The 18301-nt window shown below is 35.3% G+C and overlaps 1 protein-coding gene across 5 annotated transcripts in view; it reads left to right on the top strand.

Annotated features, from left to right (window-relative positions):
* Positions 1-965: 965 nt before the first annotated feature.
* dgkb (diacylglycerol kinase, beta) overlaps positions 966-18301 on the top strand; it is a 74978-nt gene continuing 57642 nt past the window's right edge. For 3 of the 5 annotated variants that reach the window (XM_067364806.1, XM_067364805.1, XM_067364807.1), the window contains exons 1-10: positions 966-1061; positions 3053-3182; positions 9684-9760; positions 9990-10010; positions 10103-10253; positions 12074-12211; positions 12838-12887; positions 15992-16066; positions 16176-16295; positions 16834-16951. In XM_067364806.1, coding sequence (XP_067220907.1) covers positions 3113-3182; positions 9684-9760; positions 9990-10010; positions 10103-10253; positions 12074-12211; positions 12838-12887; positions 15992-16066; positions 16176-16295; positions 16834-16951 — 820 coding nt within the window. In that variant the 5' untranslated portion in view covers positions 966-1061; positions 3053-3112. Of the gene's footprint in view, positions 1062-3052; positions 3183-9683; positions 9761-9989; positions 10011-10102; positions 10254-12073; positions 12212-12837; positions 12888-14678; positions 14703-15991; positions 16067-16175; positions 16296-16833; positions 16952-18301 lie in introns of those variants that run through there. The other 2 variants (XM_067364808.1, XM_067364809.1) reach the window with 2 other exon arrangements.

The following is an 18301-nucleotide window of genomic DNA, read 5'->3' as shown; positions in this document are numbered from 1 at the left end:
GATGGAGAGACTCAGGAAGAAGTTACAACTTTTAGAATGCAACTGGACGTTTCTGAACGGTTAGTGGATAAATTTATGTAGTTGCTATGGAGTTGATTCAACTCATCGACTAGCATGTGCCGTCATGTTAATCTTGTGTGCAAATCCAGCGTTGAATTGACCCTCATATGTGAATCAGTCCGGCGTAAAATGTTGGCGTGGTAACAACACTCTACTTTAACATCTTTTCTCTAAATCAGCCCAACATGGCCTCACCCCCTTTGTTGCATGTTTCCGGGGGCGGGGTTTATGTACATTATAGGGTTAGTGATTTCACCAACCCAGGAAGGAGCTTGTTGTAGTTCCTACCAGCCGTTTGTTGTAGTCCTTAGGAAGCAATTTCTGTAATATCTCCCTTTGCATTGAACTGTGAGCATTGTAATTTTCCAGATGTTGTTTATGCTCAAACAGCAACATTACACTCTAACTAACGTTAAAATAGTGAAATCATAATCCCCTTTAGACCCCTTTAATTACTTTGTCAAACAACACAGTAGCAAGGCAACCTCAAAACATGACAAAGTATGTTAATTGATAAAGGTCTAGCGTCATTTAATAATGTTTGGTGATGTTATTATAAAAGTTAATATATAATATAACACAACTTTTTCATAGATGGTCCCTGAGTTGAATGAGACTCTCAACAGTAAGTCAGTAAAGCTACATCCTCAACCCTAACTCCCCCTCATAAGGCTGCATATTAATGTGCAGCATAGCCTTCCACTATCACATCCCAGATCCACTGCCTGCTAAACGGCAAGATGGAGAGATCAAGGGGGGAAAGAGGAAGGGAGGGGGAGTGTGTGATGTGAGCAGAGGCACGAGAACTGATTGTTGCAGATGAGTAGATCGCTCTCCCTCTCTCCATCGCTCCTCTCTCATGCTCATTTCCTCACAGATACAAACACAGTGCTTCTCTGAGAAGAGAGAGGGATTCTCGCAGGTGACGTCCACTCCGGATGATGCAGGAACAGACATAACATGCCTGCCGGATCGCTGCTGTTGACTTTGAGAAGCATCAGGTGAGTGGAACTCCGCATTGTGCACTTGTGTTTGTGGGAAAGAGGGAATTGTGTTGACTGTATTTGCATTGCTTTATTCCAGGGTTGTTGATTTTTACTAATGGTGGTGGGGTTGAATATGCATTGTTGTATGGAATGTTTTGTATACTTGTGATCATTTAATGCCATTACAATTTGTCACTTTGTGAGCCTAGCTTGTGGGTATAATGTATTTCAACTGTAAAAGCCATTTTGAATGAGGGTTAAGGCCAAGACGAGGCCAAGATTATCCATTTTTCGTACCCTGAGGTAACACTGAGAAGAGTTTGTTTTGGTTTCTTGACATGACAAGCACTTTTATTCATAAATAAAGATTATCTTTCAGAAAAGACACTTGCTCCAGGCACTTCCTGCTCTTGTCACAGGAAGTCATGACAGGATGTGGAATTGAGTTGCAGAGTTTTCCGTCAGTTTGTAGAATGCTTCAGGAATGGATGAGTGCATGGGAACATGTTTTGCTAGAAAATAGTAGCTTAAACACATTTAGAAACTAATGTGTGATTAATCAGTATCTTATTGCCTATCAGCTGATATTAAAATAGGATATTTAAATGTTCATTCTCATTTTCTCTATTTATACAGTTTGATTACCTTCGTCATTATCTAACACTCACATTAAGTACATTTTTAACACTATAATTACACTAATAATTTCATAAAATTAAATGTAATCTTTAGCAAATCTTAAAAAGTAATATCCATTTTTCCTGCTGTACAATGTTGTTAAGCCTACATTCACATGTAACATTTAAATTGATCAATACTGTTTTATTTATCATTTATTTGGACAAAATAATATCGAATTTTAATATAGGCAATTTATCGGTTATCGGTCATAGCACGAAAATAATTATTGTATTATTGGTGCATCCTTTCTGTACTTTCTCTCTTAATAGATTATTGAGTTGAAATCTACAATATTTCAAGATCAAAATATCTGATTCTACAGATGTTACTACAGTAAAAACATGATTAATTTTCATAAGGGATATATGTCACTCGTACCTTTTTTTCTTTTTTCTTTTTTTTCCCACACCCATATGGTTTTTATGGGGTAACTCACAAATATCTACATTGGATGTTGAGCTTAAAATGTTTATAATTTAATTTAATTTTTAGATTTTTAGATTTATGAGGTCATGATGGTGTAAGAAATGAAGACCTTCATTCGGTAAGGACACATTATATTGATCAAAAGTGACTGTAAAGACATTTATAATGTTACAGAAGATTTATATTTCAAATAAATATATATATTTCCAAAAGTTCCACAAAAAAATAAATAAAAATAAATAAAAATAAGCAGCACCACCGTTTTCAACATTGATAATAATAATAATGTTTCTTGAGCAGCAAATCAGCATATTATTATGATTTCTGAAGGATCATGGAGTAATGATGCTGAAAATTCAGCTTTGATCACAGGAATAAATTACATATGAAAAGAGAGAACTGTTATTTTAAATTGCAATAACATTTAACAATAATACTGTTTTTTCTTTTTTACTTACTGAACCCAAACTTCTGAACAGTTGCGTACTTCTCTAGTAATATTGGGACTCAGTCATGCTTTAAATCAGTGCTTCACATCAATCAATGCCTGTCACTGAGGTCCAGTCTAACTTTGACGTCAGTATTGACTGGGATGATGTTACACATTTGATTTGTTGGCACGTGTGACACATGAACTATTCTTGTCATTCTGTGATGACCGGTACCAAGCACTGAATCACAAAAACTACTCTATTAAAATTATTCACATTTTCACAGATTCTGCTAGTGGTTAACAAACTTTCAAGCAGCACTGTATGTGAAATGAGAAATAATTCTAGACTATATTATTCAAATATTTTACCTTGAAGTTTATGTACTTGAGCAACATATTACACACTGTAATGATCAGTTTTGTAAAAATCACATGATGACTGACAGTTTTCTCATTCTCTCCTCAGAGGTTGAGCTGGTGGATCTTATACTGGAATGTAAACAGAGGCAGAGAAACACTGGGCAGCATGTCTAATGAAGAAAAGTGGGTCACTTTGAGCCCAAACGAATTCTCTCTTCTTCAAGACTATGCACAATGTAAGGCCTTTATTTTGTAATTCTTAAAGGTCCTCTAAGCGAGGTCACGCGTTTTTAGGCCAAAACATTTTTTGTCACATACAGCAAACATCTCCTCACTATCCGCTAGCTGCCTGTCCCCTGAACAAACTGTAAAAAAACGCGGTCTCTGTAGTCGCCACAAGCTCCAAAAACGGCAACAAAAACAAACTGGTGCAGCCTGGACCACAAAACATAATAAACATGCTCCAGCCAATAACCAACAAGAATGATTTTAAATGCGCGTTCATGACTGTTTCAGGAAGCGCGGAGGGGAGGGGAGGAGGAGGAGGAGAATGTTAACATGAAGTTACTCCACCCAGGATCGCTTAGAGCACCTGTAAGTTGGTTAGTTTAGACCAAATTTGTCCAATATTTATCAATGCATCATTTATAGTTAAATTTAATTTAAATGTTTACTTAAGAACATTTTTGAGATGTGAGAGTCAAATCATACATTTAAAAAAAAAAAAAAATTCTTTAATCAAGATACATTTAATTGAGAAGCAAAATTACTTAAGATATTAAGTCTTGTATACTGAAAAAATTATCAAAATAAAGTTTAATAGAGTTTATGCTTAAAACAAGAAAAAATATCTGCCAATGGAGTCAGAAAAGTACGGAAGAGGATTAGGGCCAAGCAATAATAAAAAAATAAAACCATTTCGAGATTAAAGTTGTTAAATTTCGAGAAAAAAGTCGAGAAAAAATGTTGAGAATAAACTCATTAAATTATGAGAAAAAACTTGTTAAATTTCAAGAAAAAAGTCGAGATAAAATGTTGAGAACAAACTCATTAAATTACGAGAAAAAAGTCGTTAAATTACGAGAAAAAACTCTAAATAAAATGTTGAAAATAAAGTAATTAAATTACGAGAAATAAACTCGTAAAATTTCGAGAAAAAAGTCGAGATAAAATGTTGAAAATAGTCATTAAATTATGAGAAAAAAGTTGTTAAATTACGAGTTAAATTAAACATTAAACATTAAATTAACGAATTTATTCTCGTAATTTAACAAATTTGTTCTCGTAATTTAGTGACTTTATTCTCAACATTTTATCTCGACTTTTTTCTCGAAATTTAACGACATTTTTCTCATAATTTAACGAATTTGTTCTCGTAATTTAATGACTTTTCTCATAATTTAATGAGTTTATTCTCGTAATTTAATGACTTTATTCTCAACATTTTATCTTGACTTTTTTCACATAATTTAATGACTTTAATCTTGAGATGGTTTTATTTTTTTATTATTGCTTGGCCCTAATCCTCTTCCGTAGAAAAGTTATCTTGTTTTCCTTAGAAATTCCGTTTATTTTTCTGCCCCCAATGGCCGATATTGTCTTGTTTTAAGCATAAACTGACTTAATTTTATTTTAAACTGACTCAATTTTTCGGCATCTTAAATACATTATCTTAAATCATTTTTTCTTCTCAAGTAAATGTATCTTGGTTTAACAATGTTTAGATATTTGTTCTGAAAAACAAGACAAAGATAATTAAGTAAGAAAATAATTTTTTTGCAGTTTACTATATCAATTCATCATTCACGGTTTATTCTTCCGTATCTCCAAAGAGCATCTCCATCCTCTAAATATCCTTGCGGAGACACCCTGACTGGCTGCCAGTTCACAGGAATAAAAATCAAATCATTTAACACCATTTGTGCATGTGTCACTTAAGGAAATGTCATTTCCTGTCTGGAGCTTAAGGTTAAATCTTCAGTCTAATCCAATCGCTACCAGACTATGATGGGGGAGAAAATTCTGACTGACAGTTATTAATTCCCCTAAATACATAATCCATCTATGATGAACGCTGATTCCTCCTGAGGTCTAATGCTGTGGTGGGAGTCAGTCTGACCGAAGTGTCATCTATAATCTCTTTTTGGAGGAAATGGTCAGTAAAGCCCTGTGTTTGCTGTCAAAGTAGACAATTTTCCACCCATTATGTATTATATTTACTATTAAGATAAACAGATAAAACTATTCTTAGACCATTTTAGTAGCAAGAATCTGCTTGACATAACAATAATAAAGGATTGATTGCACACCAATTCAAAAACTGACCACATAAAGATCAAGATCCAGATTTGTGCCATTTTATTACCCCAAAACCTGCATTCATACTTAACAAATCAACTGTCAAACAGAAGATCTTTCATTATGTATGCAGAGAACAGAGATTGTCTGCATTTAATTGAGTAATCTGAATAATTGATGCCCCCAGAGCCCGCTGTTTCCTGTGCCAGGCCAAAGCTTCTCTCGTTCTGATTGGCTAGCATGCAGTACGACAATATGGGTCATTAGTGAACATTAGTGAAGAGGAAGGAGGGATATGTCCCTCTGCAGCTGATTGTCTGCTGAGCTCTACCATCATCAGACAAGCTATCTCCTCAAAGATGCACTCTGGTGCTGTTTTAAAGGGGTACTATTATGTTTTTTTTACATTTTCAAATTTCTTTAGTGTGTAATGTTGCTGTTTGATTCATTTATTTTAATTTTTTTTTTTGAAAATTTACAAGTACAAAGTCCACTACAAAGGGAGTTTCTGAACTCCCTGAAACGCCTTGATTGATTGTAGTCTTGAGTTTTCTTCCAGGAACATTGTCACAATATTCCACATTTAAAGGGTTAGTTCACCCATTTCTGTCATTATTACTCACCTTCATGTTGTTTCACAACCGTAAGACCTTCGTTCATCTTCAGAACACAAATTAAGATATTTTTGATAAAATAAAATCCGAGTTTTTTTTTTTATCCCCAATAGAACACAACATAATTACCATCATTCAAGGTACAGAAAAGTGCTAAAGACATCGTTAAAATAGTCAACATGACTAAAATATTTTTTGTGTGCAAAAACGAAACAAAAATAATGACTTTATTCAACAATTTCTTCTGTACCCTGTCAGACTCGTACACATTTGACGCAGTGAACGCAGTTCAGCGCTTCCGTTTTAAATAAAGTCATTATTTTTGTTTCGTTTTTTGCGCACAAAAAGTATTCTCGTCGCTTCATAACATTAAGGTTGAACCACTGTAGTCACATGGACTATTTTAACGATGTCTTTAAAGGTGCCATCGAACGTTTTTTTACAAGATGTAATATAAGTCTAAGGTGTCCCCTGAATGTGTCTGTGAAGTTTCAGCTCAAAATACCTCAGATTTTTTTTAATTAATTTTTTAATAAACTGCCTATTTTGGGGCATCATTAAATATTAGCCGATTTAGGCTGCGGCCCCTTTAAATGCTCACGCTCCCCTCCCACAGAGCTTGTGCTAGCCTTGAATAGCATAAACAAAGTTCACACAGCTAATATAACCCTCAAAATGGATCTTTACAAAGTGTTCATCATGCAGCATATTAGATTATGTGAGTACAGTGTTTATTCTGATGTTTACATTTGATTCTGAATGAGTTTGATAGTGCTCCGTGGCTAACAGCTAATGCTACACTGTTGGAGAGATTTATGAAGAATGAAGTTGTTTATGAATTACACAGACTGCAAGTGTTTAAAAATGAAAATAGCGACGGCTCTTGTCTCAGTAAGAAACGATGGTAACCATCAAAAACCAAAACCAAAAACCAATGGTTTAACCACATTTAACAGTACATTATCAACATGGTAACAAAACATTTAGAAAGACAATTTACAAATATCACTAAAAATATCACGCTATCATGTCAGTTATTATTGCTCCATCTGCCATTTTTCGCTGTTGTTCTTGCTTGCTTACCTAGTCTGTTGATTCAGCTGTGCACATCCAGACGTTAATACTGGCTGCCCTTGTCTAATGCCTTGAACATGGGCAGGCATATGCAAATATTGGGGTTGTACATATTAATGATCTCGACTGTTACGTAACAGTCGGTGTTATGTTGAGATTCGCCTGTTCTTCGGAGGTCTTTTAAACAAATGAGATTTATATAAGAAGGAGGAAACAATGGAGTTTGAAACTCACTGTATGTCATTTCCATGTACTGAACTCTTGTTATTCAAATATGCCGAGGAAAATTCAATTTTTAATCCTAGGGCACCTTTAATAACTTTCTGGACCTTGAATGATGATGATTATGTTGCGTTCTGTTGGGGACAAAAAAATCCTCTTGGATTTCATCAAAAATATCTTAATTTGTGTTCCGAAGATGAACAAAGGTCTTACGGTTGTGAAACAACATGAGGTTGAGTAATTAATGACAGATATTTCATTTTTGGGTGAACTAACCCTTTAAAGAATTCTTGCCTAAGGCATATTCAAAAAGTTGAGTTGAGTTGTGTAAAGCCCAAAGTATGCTTCACTTTTTACATGTAGCAAGGGTCAGTGTACAGTGCACGTGACAAGAATTTTGTCATCAGAAGAGTACTTGCGTACTGTACGTCACCGCCGGACTTTGTACACTCGGGTCGCACATGCACATTTGTATTTTTTGCAGTAATTAGTTTATCCACAAGGTGGCAACCGTGCCCTAGGAGCGTAGATTCACAAGGTAGTCAAAGAAAAACTGCATAAACAGAACAGACCGGAACACATGCAAGCTACAGCGATAATGGAGGCTTACACAGATGACAGATTGTGTGAAGAGGTTAGAAAGTACCTGTAACACGGTTAGTAGTTGTGGGAAGAAGGAGGCGGGAACCGGCGAACGTTCAAACAAACTTTAATGTAAAATAAACAAAGAACAAAACGAAAGTAATGCCGGCAGACCCTCGCGGACGTCTGCCGGCCACACAAACATAATAAAACATAAAATAAAGTCCAGGCCTGGTCCTCTCTCGTCCTTCATTGTAGTCGCTCCTCCTTTTATGCCTCCGGAGCTCCTCCGTGAGAGACTCGCGCCGTTCCCTCACGGCTCTCGCCCGCCCTGCTCGTCACAGTACCCTCATTTGTACAACGCCTGTGTACTCGTACGAGTCAAGTGACGTATGCTTTGCAAGGCTGTACGTTCGACTGTGCCCCCATGCACGTGTAAAAAAAAAAAAAAAAAAAAGTATACCCAGGGCTTTAGTTGTGTGTTGAAACTCGAAATTATGGTATAAGGGGCTTGACATTTCCAAAACACACTAAAAGCGGTTGACCAATCACAACACAATGGTCCGGCCAACCAATCAGAGCACAGGAGGGGCTTCATAGAGATCGGAACCAAAGCTGCTTTAAGGCATTTATAAATAAATATAAGAGTACTGTAGCGGTACGCAGGGAAGGAGACCCAAGGCCGTTGTTTTTTTTTGTTTGTTTTTTTTTTGTATGGATGTCATTGGAGGAGAGGCTTCACTATGCTGAATAAACTGTTTTTGTGGGAAAACAGCTTATCGTTTAATGAATTGACAGCCTATCGGCTAATCTTCAACATGTTTGCTATTAAACTTTAGTTTTTTATACTTTTAGAGTTCACACTGACTAAATGCTGTTTTTATAAGAGAAGTCAGACAATTTTGTGACTGGTAGGATTCAGTATACGGTACTTCAAATCTAGCCTGACTACGTCAGACTTCCTACTTCCGCTCAATTTCATTTCGCTTCTGTAATCAGTCTGAGACAGCGCCAGAGCTTTCTGTTTACCACCGGTCTGGAAACAGCCGGGCCAATCAACGAACAGAGGGCGGGCTGAGAGCCGTGACGTAGATGCTAAGCGCCGAGTTTTACATTGTAGGTTAGAGAAATCGAAAACCGAAACGACCGCGGAAATGGGAAACGAGACACGGGATGCAATTCGCTCTGTTATGGAGAACATTCAACTCTTTTTCAAACTGAAGCCAGAACAAGAAGAGTGTTTGATAAACATTTGTTTTATCATGTGTTTACAACAGGTTTACAGTGGAAGTTCAATCATAGATTTGAGTTCGATGCATGATGTCTGTGCTTCGATGCGGCTGTACAGGCACATAACATACGTCATAACTAAACGTATCTGATTGGCTTACGGGTAACCAATGATTTTAAACTTCAGACAAGCGCCCCCTAGCGAGAGAGAAAACACTTCTCTATTATGCCATTCCAGACTCTGTCTACGAAGCAAAGTGAAGTAGCAGAGTCTGGTATTACCAGGCTACTTCAAATCAGCATATTAGAATGATTTCTGAAGGATCATGTGACACTGACTGGAGTAATGATGCTGAAAATATAGCTTTGCCATCAAAAGAGTGAATTACATTTTAAAATAGAAAACATATATATATATATATATTTATATATCAGTTTTTACTATGTTTTTGATTAAGTAAATGCAGCCTTGGTAAGCAAAGCTTATTGATCACAAACTTTTGAATGGTTGTGTAACCTTGCCATATCCAAATCAAAATATCTTCATTCTTCAAACATCAGACATGTTTATCATAAAAAAGAAGTATACAAGCTATTGTCTGTTTTCGGCATAACTTAGCGCTACATTAACACATCATTGACCCATAAATTTCTTAAGCTAAATTGACTTACACTTTCTTTACTATTATCTTCCTCCTTTTTTCTCCTTTGTTGCAGACACAACGAAGAAACTAAAAGATGTTCTGCAGGAGTTTCATGGAGATGGGATTTTGGCCAAGTATAATCCTGAAGAGGTATTGCTCTTTATGCTCTTATGAAGCACACTATATTGCAGTGTTCATGCTGAGCTAAGAATGCTCTACTGGAGCAAATGTTATGATGCTTATGATATAATTTCAGCAGATATTAAAACCATTAAACTATATGATGTTTGAACTCGGTAATGAAACCATTATGGTTTCCATAACTGCTTGGCATCCATTTACTAAAGATGCTTCTTGCTTGTCATTGTGTTCTGCATAGAAGCCAGACATCTTCAATCAGGTAATTTGTCTTTTTATAGTTTTACAGCCTGATCATGCAGTTATGACGTTAGTATGAAGTATTAACCGAGTAACAGGGGAAATCTCCTTCAGCAGGAAATTGACTTTGAGGGTTTCAAGCTCTTCATGGAGACCTTCCTGGAGAATGAACTTGCTGAGGAGTTCTGTCAGCATCTCTTCCTCAGTTTCTGCAACAAAGACCCCAAGCCAAGCTCCTCCATGATGGACAAGCAGACAATCATGGGTAATTTGCATTTTTCCAATCACACAGGCTGTACAAACTTATGCAAACATATTTGAGAAAAACTACAAATTTAATATACTGTAATTTCTATTCAAGAATGCGCTAGTTTAAAGGAAACATCTGGTCAAAATTACACTACTCTTCAAAGGTTTGGGGATAGTATGAGTTTCATTTTAAGAAATTAATACTTTTATTCAGAAAGGACACATTAAATTGATCAGAAGTGACACTAAAGACATTTATAATGTTACAAAAGATTTCTGTTTCAAATAAATGCTGTTCTTTTGTACTTTCTTAAACTTATGAAGCAGCACAACAGTTTTCAACACTGATAATAATAAGAAATGTTTCTTGAGCACCAGATTTCTGAGGGATCATGTAACACTTAAAGGGATAGTTCACCCAAAAATGAAAATTTGATGTTTATCTGCTTACCCCCAGTGCATCCAAGATGTAGGTGACATTTTTTCTTCAGTCGAACGCAAATTATGATTTTTAACTGCAACCGCTGCCGTCTGTCAGTCAAATAATAGCAGTGATTGGGAACTTCAACTATAACAGTAAATAAAACTTGCTTAGACAAATCAAAATTAAAACCTGCGGCTCGTGACGACACATTAATGTCCTAAGAGACGAAACGATCGGTTTGTGCGAGAAACCGAACATTATTTATATAATTTTTACCTCTAATACACCACTATGTCCAACTTCGTTCAGCTTCCTGTTAGTGAGGTCAAAAAACGCGCTCTGGTGACGGAAGTGATGTCTCGCCCATATACTTCAATGAGTGCGAGACATCACTTGCGTTGTCAGAGCGCGATCTGACCTCACTAGCCGGAAGCTGAACGAAGTTGGACATAGTGGTGTATTAGAGGTAAAAATGATATAAATACTGTTCGGTTTCTCACACAAACCGATCGTTTCGTGTCTTAGGACATCAATGTGCCGTCACGAGCCGCAGGGTTTAATTTGGATTTGTCTATGGAAGTTTTTTTCGACTCTTATTGTTCAAGTTCCCAATCACTGCTATTATTTGACTGACAGACGGCAGCGGTTGCAGTTAAAAATCATAATTTGCATTCGACTGAAGAAAAAAAGTCATCTACATCTTGGATGCCCTGGGGGTAAGCAGATAAACATCAAATTTTCATTTTTGGGTGAACTATCCCTTTAAGATTGAAGTAATGATGCTGAAAATTCATCTTTACCATCACAGAAATAAATTATACTTTAGAATATATTAAAATGGAAAACAATTATTTTAAATTGTAATAAAAATTCACAATATTACTGTATTTTTGATCAAATAAATGTAGCCTTGTTGAACATAAGCATTTCAAAAAATCGTACCCGTTAGCATAAAAAACAATAATGTTGGCCACATATATGCACACAAAGCAACTATATTTAGTTTTTTTCCTTTTATTCAGTTTTAATGCTATAACTGTCTTAAAAGCAATAGAGCTGCAACAATATTCTCTAAAAACACCACCAGGGCAAGAGTTAGTGTAAAAATGGAGAGTCCACACTGTAAAAAATTAGTTTCATGATTTGTTATGACATTTTCTTTTGTCATATCAACTTCAATAATTAATGTGGTTCAGATAACATAATATTTTGAGTTTCTGTTGATTAACCCAATCGCCTTCATTGTATTAACTCAACATTTTAATTTCAGTGAATTTTAGTTACTTTTTTAAGTTAAACCAACAAGTCTTTTTCACATTGCAGGGATTTCTAGTTTCAGTTCTTGGAAAAAACACACCAAATACACAGAAATCCTGGTGCTTTAAACATAATCAGATCTTGTTCTTTACAAGGTCTAAAGCTGATAAAGGGAAACTGCACTCCGTCAAAGGTGACCGCCTCGTCCAAACCTCTCGGCACAATCCAGCTGAAGGATATGATCTGCTACCTGTCTCTCCTGGAGGGCGGACGACCAGAAGACAAACTAGAATGTAAGATCACCTACTAGTCATTATATTTTTATTTAAAGTAACTTTGTGCTTGCCTGTGGAGGAAGCTCTTTATATTGGCTTGGGTTTCAATTCGGGTCCATAATTGGTTGCCAATTGGTTTCCATAATGGAGAAAACATGAGGCTGTGCTGCCATCTACTGGCAGCTTTTGTCGCATCACTAATAGGCTGCTAGTTCAGAAACCTGTTGCTAAGGGCAGACAGACATGATTGCTGCTAAACTGCTCAGATGCTAATAACCTCTGGTTGATGGCACCTCTGAGTCACTGTTATGAAAAAAACTAACAAATTGGCTTGCATAAAGGACGTCTGTGATTTGCGAGTCTAGTTTAAATTGTGCTAAACTTGATTGAATTGACTTCTTGAGAGATTCTGCCATTGGCTGAGCTGCTGGTTTCCATGGCAACACCCACTTTATGATGCCTCATAGAAAAGATGAGATTGCACTCTGAATTGTGAGGTTCATTTCATAGATATCCTTTTTATTTTAAAGGATACAGAAGTCGCAATTGAAACAGTGCTATCAGATGATTTTTAGATGCATAAATTATCCTTGTATTAATTCTCTTTTCCAACCTCTCCCCATGTCTCTTTGTTTCTGTCACAGTTATGTTTCGGCTTTATGACACAGATGGGAATGGGTTTTTAGACAGTAAGGTGAGACTTCATCTTTCCAGCAGTCGCTCCAGTTTATTATTGTTTTAGTAACAGTCAAGTCACCTTGCTTTATACAATACAAATCAGCTTCACAGAAATACACAGGAAAATAACGATCAGTGATGCAAGCTTCATCAAATATGAGCCAAATTAAAATTCTTCAGTAAAGCAGGTCTCATTGTTCAACTCGAGTCAGTTCAGTGTTGAGTCAATTCAATAACAGTTTTAATGTTGCAAAATGTGTCAATTATGAAGCGGTCGATTCATCTGTAAAGTAGCTCTGCAGAAGACAATAGTCAACATCTAATTCAATTCAGTTCAAGTTTTATTCTCATCTCATAGTGTCAGTGCAGTCAGATCCATAATGCAGTATTACTGAATATTAAGTGTCTTTTAAACCCCTGAATACGCCACCTAGTGGTTTAAAGCGGAATTGTTTGCATTCATTCAATAATGGATGCTCAGTTTTGCTCCTTACTGTTTGTTTTCAGACTGTAATTTTTGAGTGAACTCAAAGACCTTGATTAGCTGTTTCAGATTTGTTTGACTGAGTTGGAAGTTAACTTTTTGTAAGAAGCTTGATCTCATGAAGCAGGATTGAGCGCCCATACATTAAGGCTGCATCCGAAAATCACATACTTCAATACTATATAGTAGATAAAACAGTATGTGAAAAGAGTAGTATGCCTGAATTTACAGCGCTTATAAAGCAGTTGGAGAAAAGTACCTGGATGTCTTACTACTTCTGAAGGCAGCATCTGATAGACACTTTACTATCTTGGTCATTCCTACAGTTTGGTGGATTTTGGGCTGAGCAGGATTGTTGGGGGGGAAAAAAAATATTTAAAATTCAACTTTTTTTTTTTTGTCTTGTCTATCATGAAAACACACAGGTCAAGCTCAAGCTATTATAACCTAATAATTCTGACCAAATATTTCATGTCATTCTTTGGAGTCTGTCCACCCTGTCACATTTAAGCTAATGACATCAATTTCTAGCTAGGACAGAAGAACATGCAGAACATTTACTTAGATAATAGATATATAAAATATATTTTAAAAAAGAAACAAACATTTTCATGTCCAGTATAAATTGACACAACAGGATGGACATGTTATGTTTTACGCTATTAGATAAATCTTCTAAAAATGAGGAAAAGAGAGGAAAAATTATGACTGAATCTTCTTATTTTGTTCTTGGAGTTGCTTTCCCTCCAAGGAAATGATGTCATTTCTACCGAGCCATGTGATTTGGGCCATATGCTAAGATTTTAATTGGCAAACAGAACCAATGTAACAGGGTGGACTGGAGTCTGAGGGACATAAACTAATTTAATGTTTTTACACGTAAAAAAAAAAGTAGGTATCACAATAAATTGTATTTTATGTCATAAAGAATAAGTATGGCATGAAAGTTGATGAATATTTATGTAAAATATGCAGTATTATTTCATGGGGACATAAAATCCATCAAACTGTAGTAGTGAGCGATCCCATGATGAGGCCACAGGAGATGATTTGTGAATGGCAGTGAAGTGACTGAGGCTGTAGGTCACATGACAGTGATAGCATAGCAGATGTAGTACATCTGGATTTCATCATACTACACACGTTCATACTATGTAGAACCAGTGTTGGGGAAAGTTACTTTTAAAAGTAATGCATTGTATTATTGCATTACATTTTCTCACCTGGGCTGTGCTTTTTTTTTTTTAAATTAACAAAAAAGTTCTTTTTTAGCCAATGTAAAGGCCCTTTCACACCAAGAGAAATTATGCTTGAATTGGATCATCGAAGGTCAGCAGCAAAGATAAAGTGAGATTAAATACTGTTATTTAACATATTTAATTATTGAATTATTTTGAGCAATACTGAAGAGATGAAAAAATGTTCACATTTAGTCTAGAACTACAATAACCATCATGTTCACACAGCGCACACAACACCTCTGCATTTACTCCTGATTTCTCTCAACATGGGGACAGGAGAGCTGTCAGTCAATACATGGAAGAACAAAATAACTTGCATTACTTATTTGGAAAAGTAACTCCGATATTTTGTCTTAAAGGGTTAGTTCACCCAAAAATTAAAATAATGTCATTTATTACTCTCCCTCATGTCGTTCTACACCCGTAAGACCTTCGTTCATCTTCGGAACACAAGTTAAGACATTTTTGATGAAATCCGATGGCTCAGTGAGGCCTGCATAGACAGCAATGCCATTGAACTTCAATCAAGATCCATAAAGGTACTAAAAACATATTTAAAACAGTTCATGTGAGTTCAGTGATTTAAAATTAATATTATAAAGGGACGAGAATACTTTTTGTGCACCAAAAAAAAAACAAAATAATGACTTTTCAGTAACATCTAGCAATGGCCGATTTCAAAACACTGCTGCTTTAAATCTTTTGTTTCGAATCAGTGATTCGGAGCACCAAAGTCACCTCATTTCAGCAGTTTGACACACGATCCGAATCATGATTCGAAACAAAAGATTCATAAAGCTTCGAAGCTTCATGAAGCTGTGTTTTGAAATCCGCCATCACTAGATATCGTTGAAAAGTCGCTATTTTTTTTTTTTGGCGCACAAAAAGTTTTCTCGTCCCTTTATAATATTAAGATTGAACCACTGAACTCACATGAACAGTTTTAAATATGTTTTGAGTACCTTTATGGACCTTGAGAAGTTCAGTGGCATTGCTGTCTATAGAGGCCTCACTGAGGCATCTGATTTCATCAAAAATATCTTAATTTGTGTTCCGTCTTACGGGTGTAGAACGACATGAGGGTGAGTAATAAATGACATTATTTTTAATTTCCGGGTGAACTAACCCTTTAAATTTAAAAGTAATGTGAATTAATGTAAAGTAATGTGTTACTTTACTAGTTACTTTAAAAAAGTAACTGATTACATAGCTTGCGCTACTTGTAATGCATTACCCCCAACACTGTGTAGATCTTTTTTTTATTGGACGCAAAGAAATTATTTATTCAAAAGATGTACAGTACCTACTCATAGTTTATGCGATTTTGGATGGCGGCCTAGATCTTTGTGTAGAGCTGCAGTGGTGTAATGCAGAAAGTTTGCTCCTCTCGAACAGGAGCTGGAGCACATTATCTCTCAGATGATGCATGTTGCAGAGTATCTGGAGTGGGACGTCACAGAACTGAAGCCGGTAAGATTACCTTGAATTTGATCCTGGTCTGACATTGTGTTCAAAATTTGATCATATTTTCTGATTACAAACCTTTTTTTTTCTTGTTGTTGTTGTTTGTCGGGTGTAGATTCTGGAGGAAATGATGCATGAGATTGATTATGACCATGACGGGAAGGTTTCTCTTGAAGAGTGGGTCCAGGGTGGCTTGACCACCATTCCTCTGCTAGTACTGCTGGGACTTGAAAATGTGATTACCAATTCAGCTTTATATATTTATATGTGTTTGTCCAACTACCCACTAATCCGTCCATCCATCCATCCATCCATCCATCCATCCATCCATCCATCCATCCATCCATCCATCCATCCATCCATCCATCCATCCATCCATCCATCCATCCATCCATCCATCCATCCATCCATCCATCCATCCATCCATCTAAGCCAGAAGAACAGATTCATCAGTGTTGATAAATTGATGTTCCACTCTCCTTGCCCACTAGATGGAGTCCTCCACTCATTTTAAATGCCTCTCCAGCTGCATTAGTGGTCTGGTGTCTGATGTATTTGGCATGACCTCCAAATTGTTAAAGATGCATATTTGACACTTTTCAAGACATATTTCTTACAACTTTTCAGTTGTCCCAGTAGGATTCCAGTATCTCCTTTATGTGAATATTGTAATGTTTTTCATTATAGTTGTATTGTCATTGTCAAGTCCTCATAGATGTCTTATTCTCATTCTCTCACTTTTATCTTTGTCTTTCTCACTCTCTGTCTTGCAGAATGTAAAGGATGATGGGCAGCATGTGTGGAGACTGAAGCACTTTAGTAAACCTGCATATTGTAACCTGTGTCTGAATATGTTGATTGGATTGGGAAAGCAAGGCCTGTGCTGTTCCTGTTAGTTCAGCACCAGAACTCACAACATTTAATACATTAATCACTAGATGAATCTTTTATTTTTATTTATTTTTTTTTTCTTTTGCCTTAATATAAATATGCAAGTGTATTAAATATCTCATCTTTAAACAGTTGCAGTCAAAGAATTGAAGATGGTTGAGTTACTAATGCTAAATTTACCACATATATATATATATATATATATATATATATATATAGTACAGTCCAAAAGTTTGGAACCACTAAGATTTTTAATGTTTTTAAAAGAAGTTTCGTCTGCTCACCAAGACTACATTTATTTAATTAAAAATACAGTAAAAACAGTAATATTGTGAAATATTATTACAATTTAAAACTGTTTTCTATTTGAATATATTTGACAAAGTAATTTATTCCTGTGATGCAAAGCTGAATTTTCAGCATCATTACTCCAGTCTTCAGTGTCACATGATCCTTCAGAAATCATTCTAATATGCTGATCTGCTGCTCAAGAAACATTTAATGTGTACAATATTTTTTTTCAGGATTATTTGATGAATAGAAAGTTCAAAAGAACAGTGTTTATCTGAACTCTAATCTTTTGTAACATTATAAATGTCTTTACTGCCACTTTTGATTGATTTAATGCATCCTTGCTGAATAAAAATATTCATTTCTTTAATTTCTTTAAAAAAAAATAAAAATAAAAATTCTTACTGACCCCAAACTTTTGAACGGTAGTGTATAATGCTACAGAAGCTTTGTATTTCAGATAAATGCTGTTCTTTGGAACTTTCTATTCATCAAGGAATCCTGAAAAAAAAAAAAGTACACAACTGTTTTCAACATTGAAAATAATCATAAATGTTTCTTGAGCAGCAGATCAGCATATTAGAATGATTTCTGAAGGATCATGTGACACTGAAGACTGAAGTAACGATGCTGAAAATTCAGCTTTGCATCACAGGAATAAATTACTTTGTCAAATATATTTAAATAGTACACAGTTATTTTAAATTGTAATAATATTTCACAATATTACTGTTTTTACTGTATTTTTAATTAATAAATGTAGTCTTGGTGAGCAGACAAAACTTCTTTTAAAAACATTAAAAATCTTAGTGGTTCCAAACTTTTGGACTGTACTGTATATATATATATATATATATATATATATATATATATATATATATATATATATATATATATATATATATATATATATATATATACATACATACACACACACACACACACACACACACCTACACACCTACACACACATACACACATACACACATGTATATAATACTTAAATTTTTATATTTTTTGTACTCTTTTGTACTTCAGTAAAGTAGATATTATTCAAAT

The sequence above is a fragment of the Chanodichthys erythropterus genome, chromosome 17 (genome assembly GCF_024489055.1).
Source record: "Chanodichthys erythropterus isolate Z2021 chromosome 17, ASM2448905v1, whole genome shotgun sequence".
NCBI classification, from domain to species: domain Eukaryota; kingdom Metazoa; phylum Chordata; class Actinopteri; order Cypriniformes; family Xenocyprididae; genus Chanodichthys; species Chanodichthys erythropterus.
This window is presented reverse-complemented; position numbering and strand designations above follow the sequence as displayed.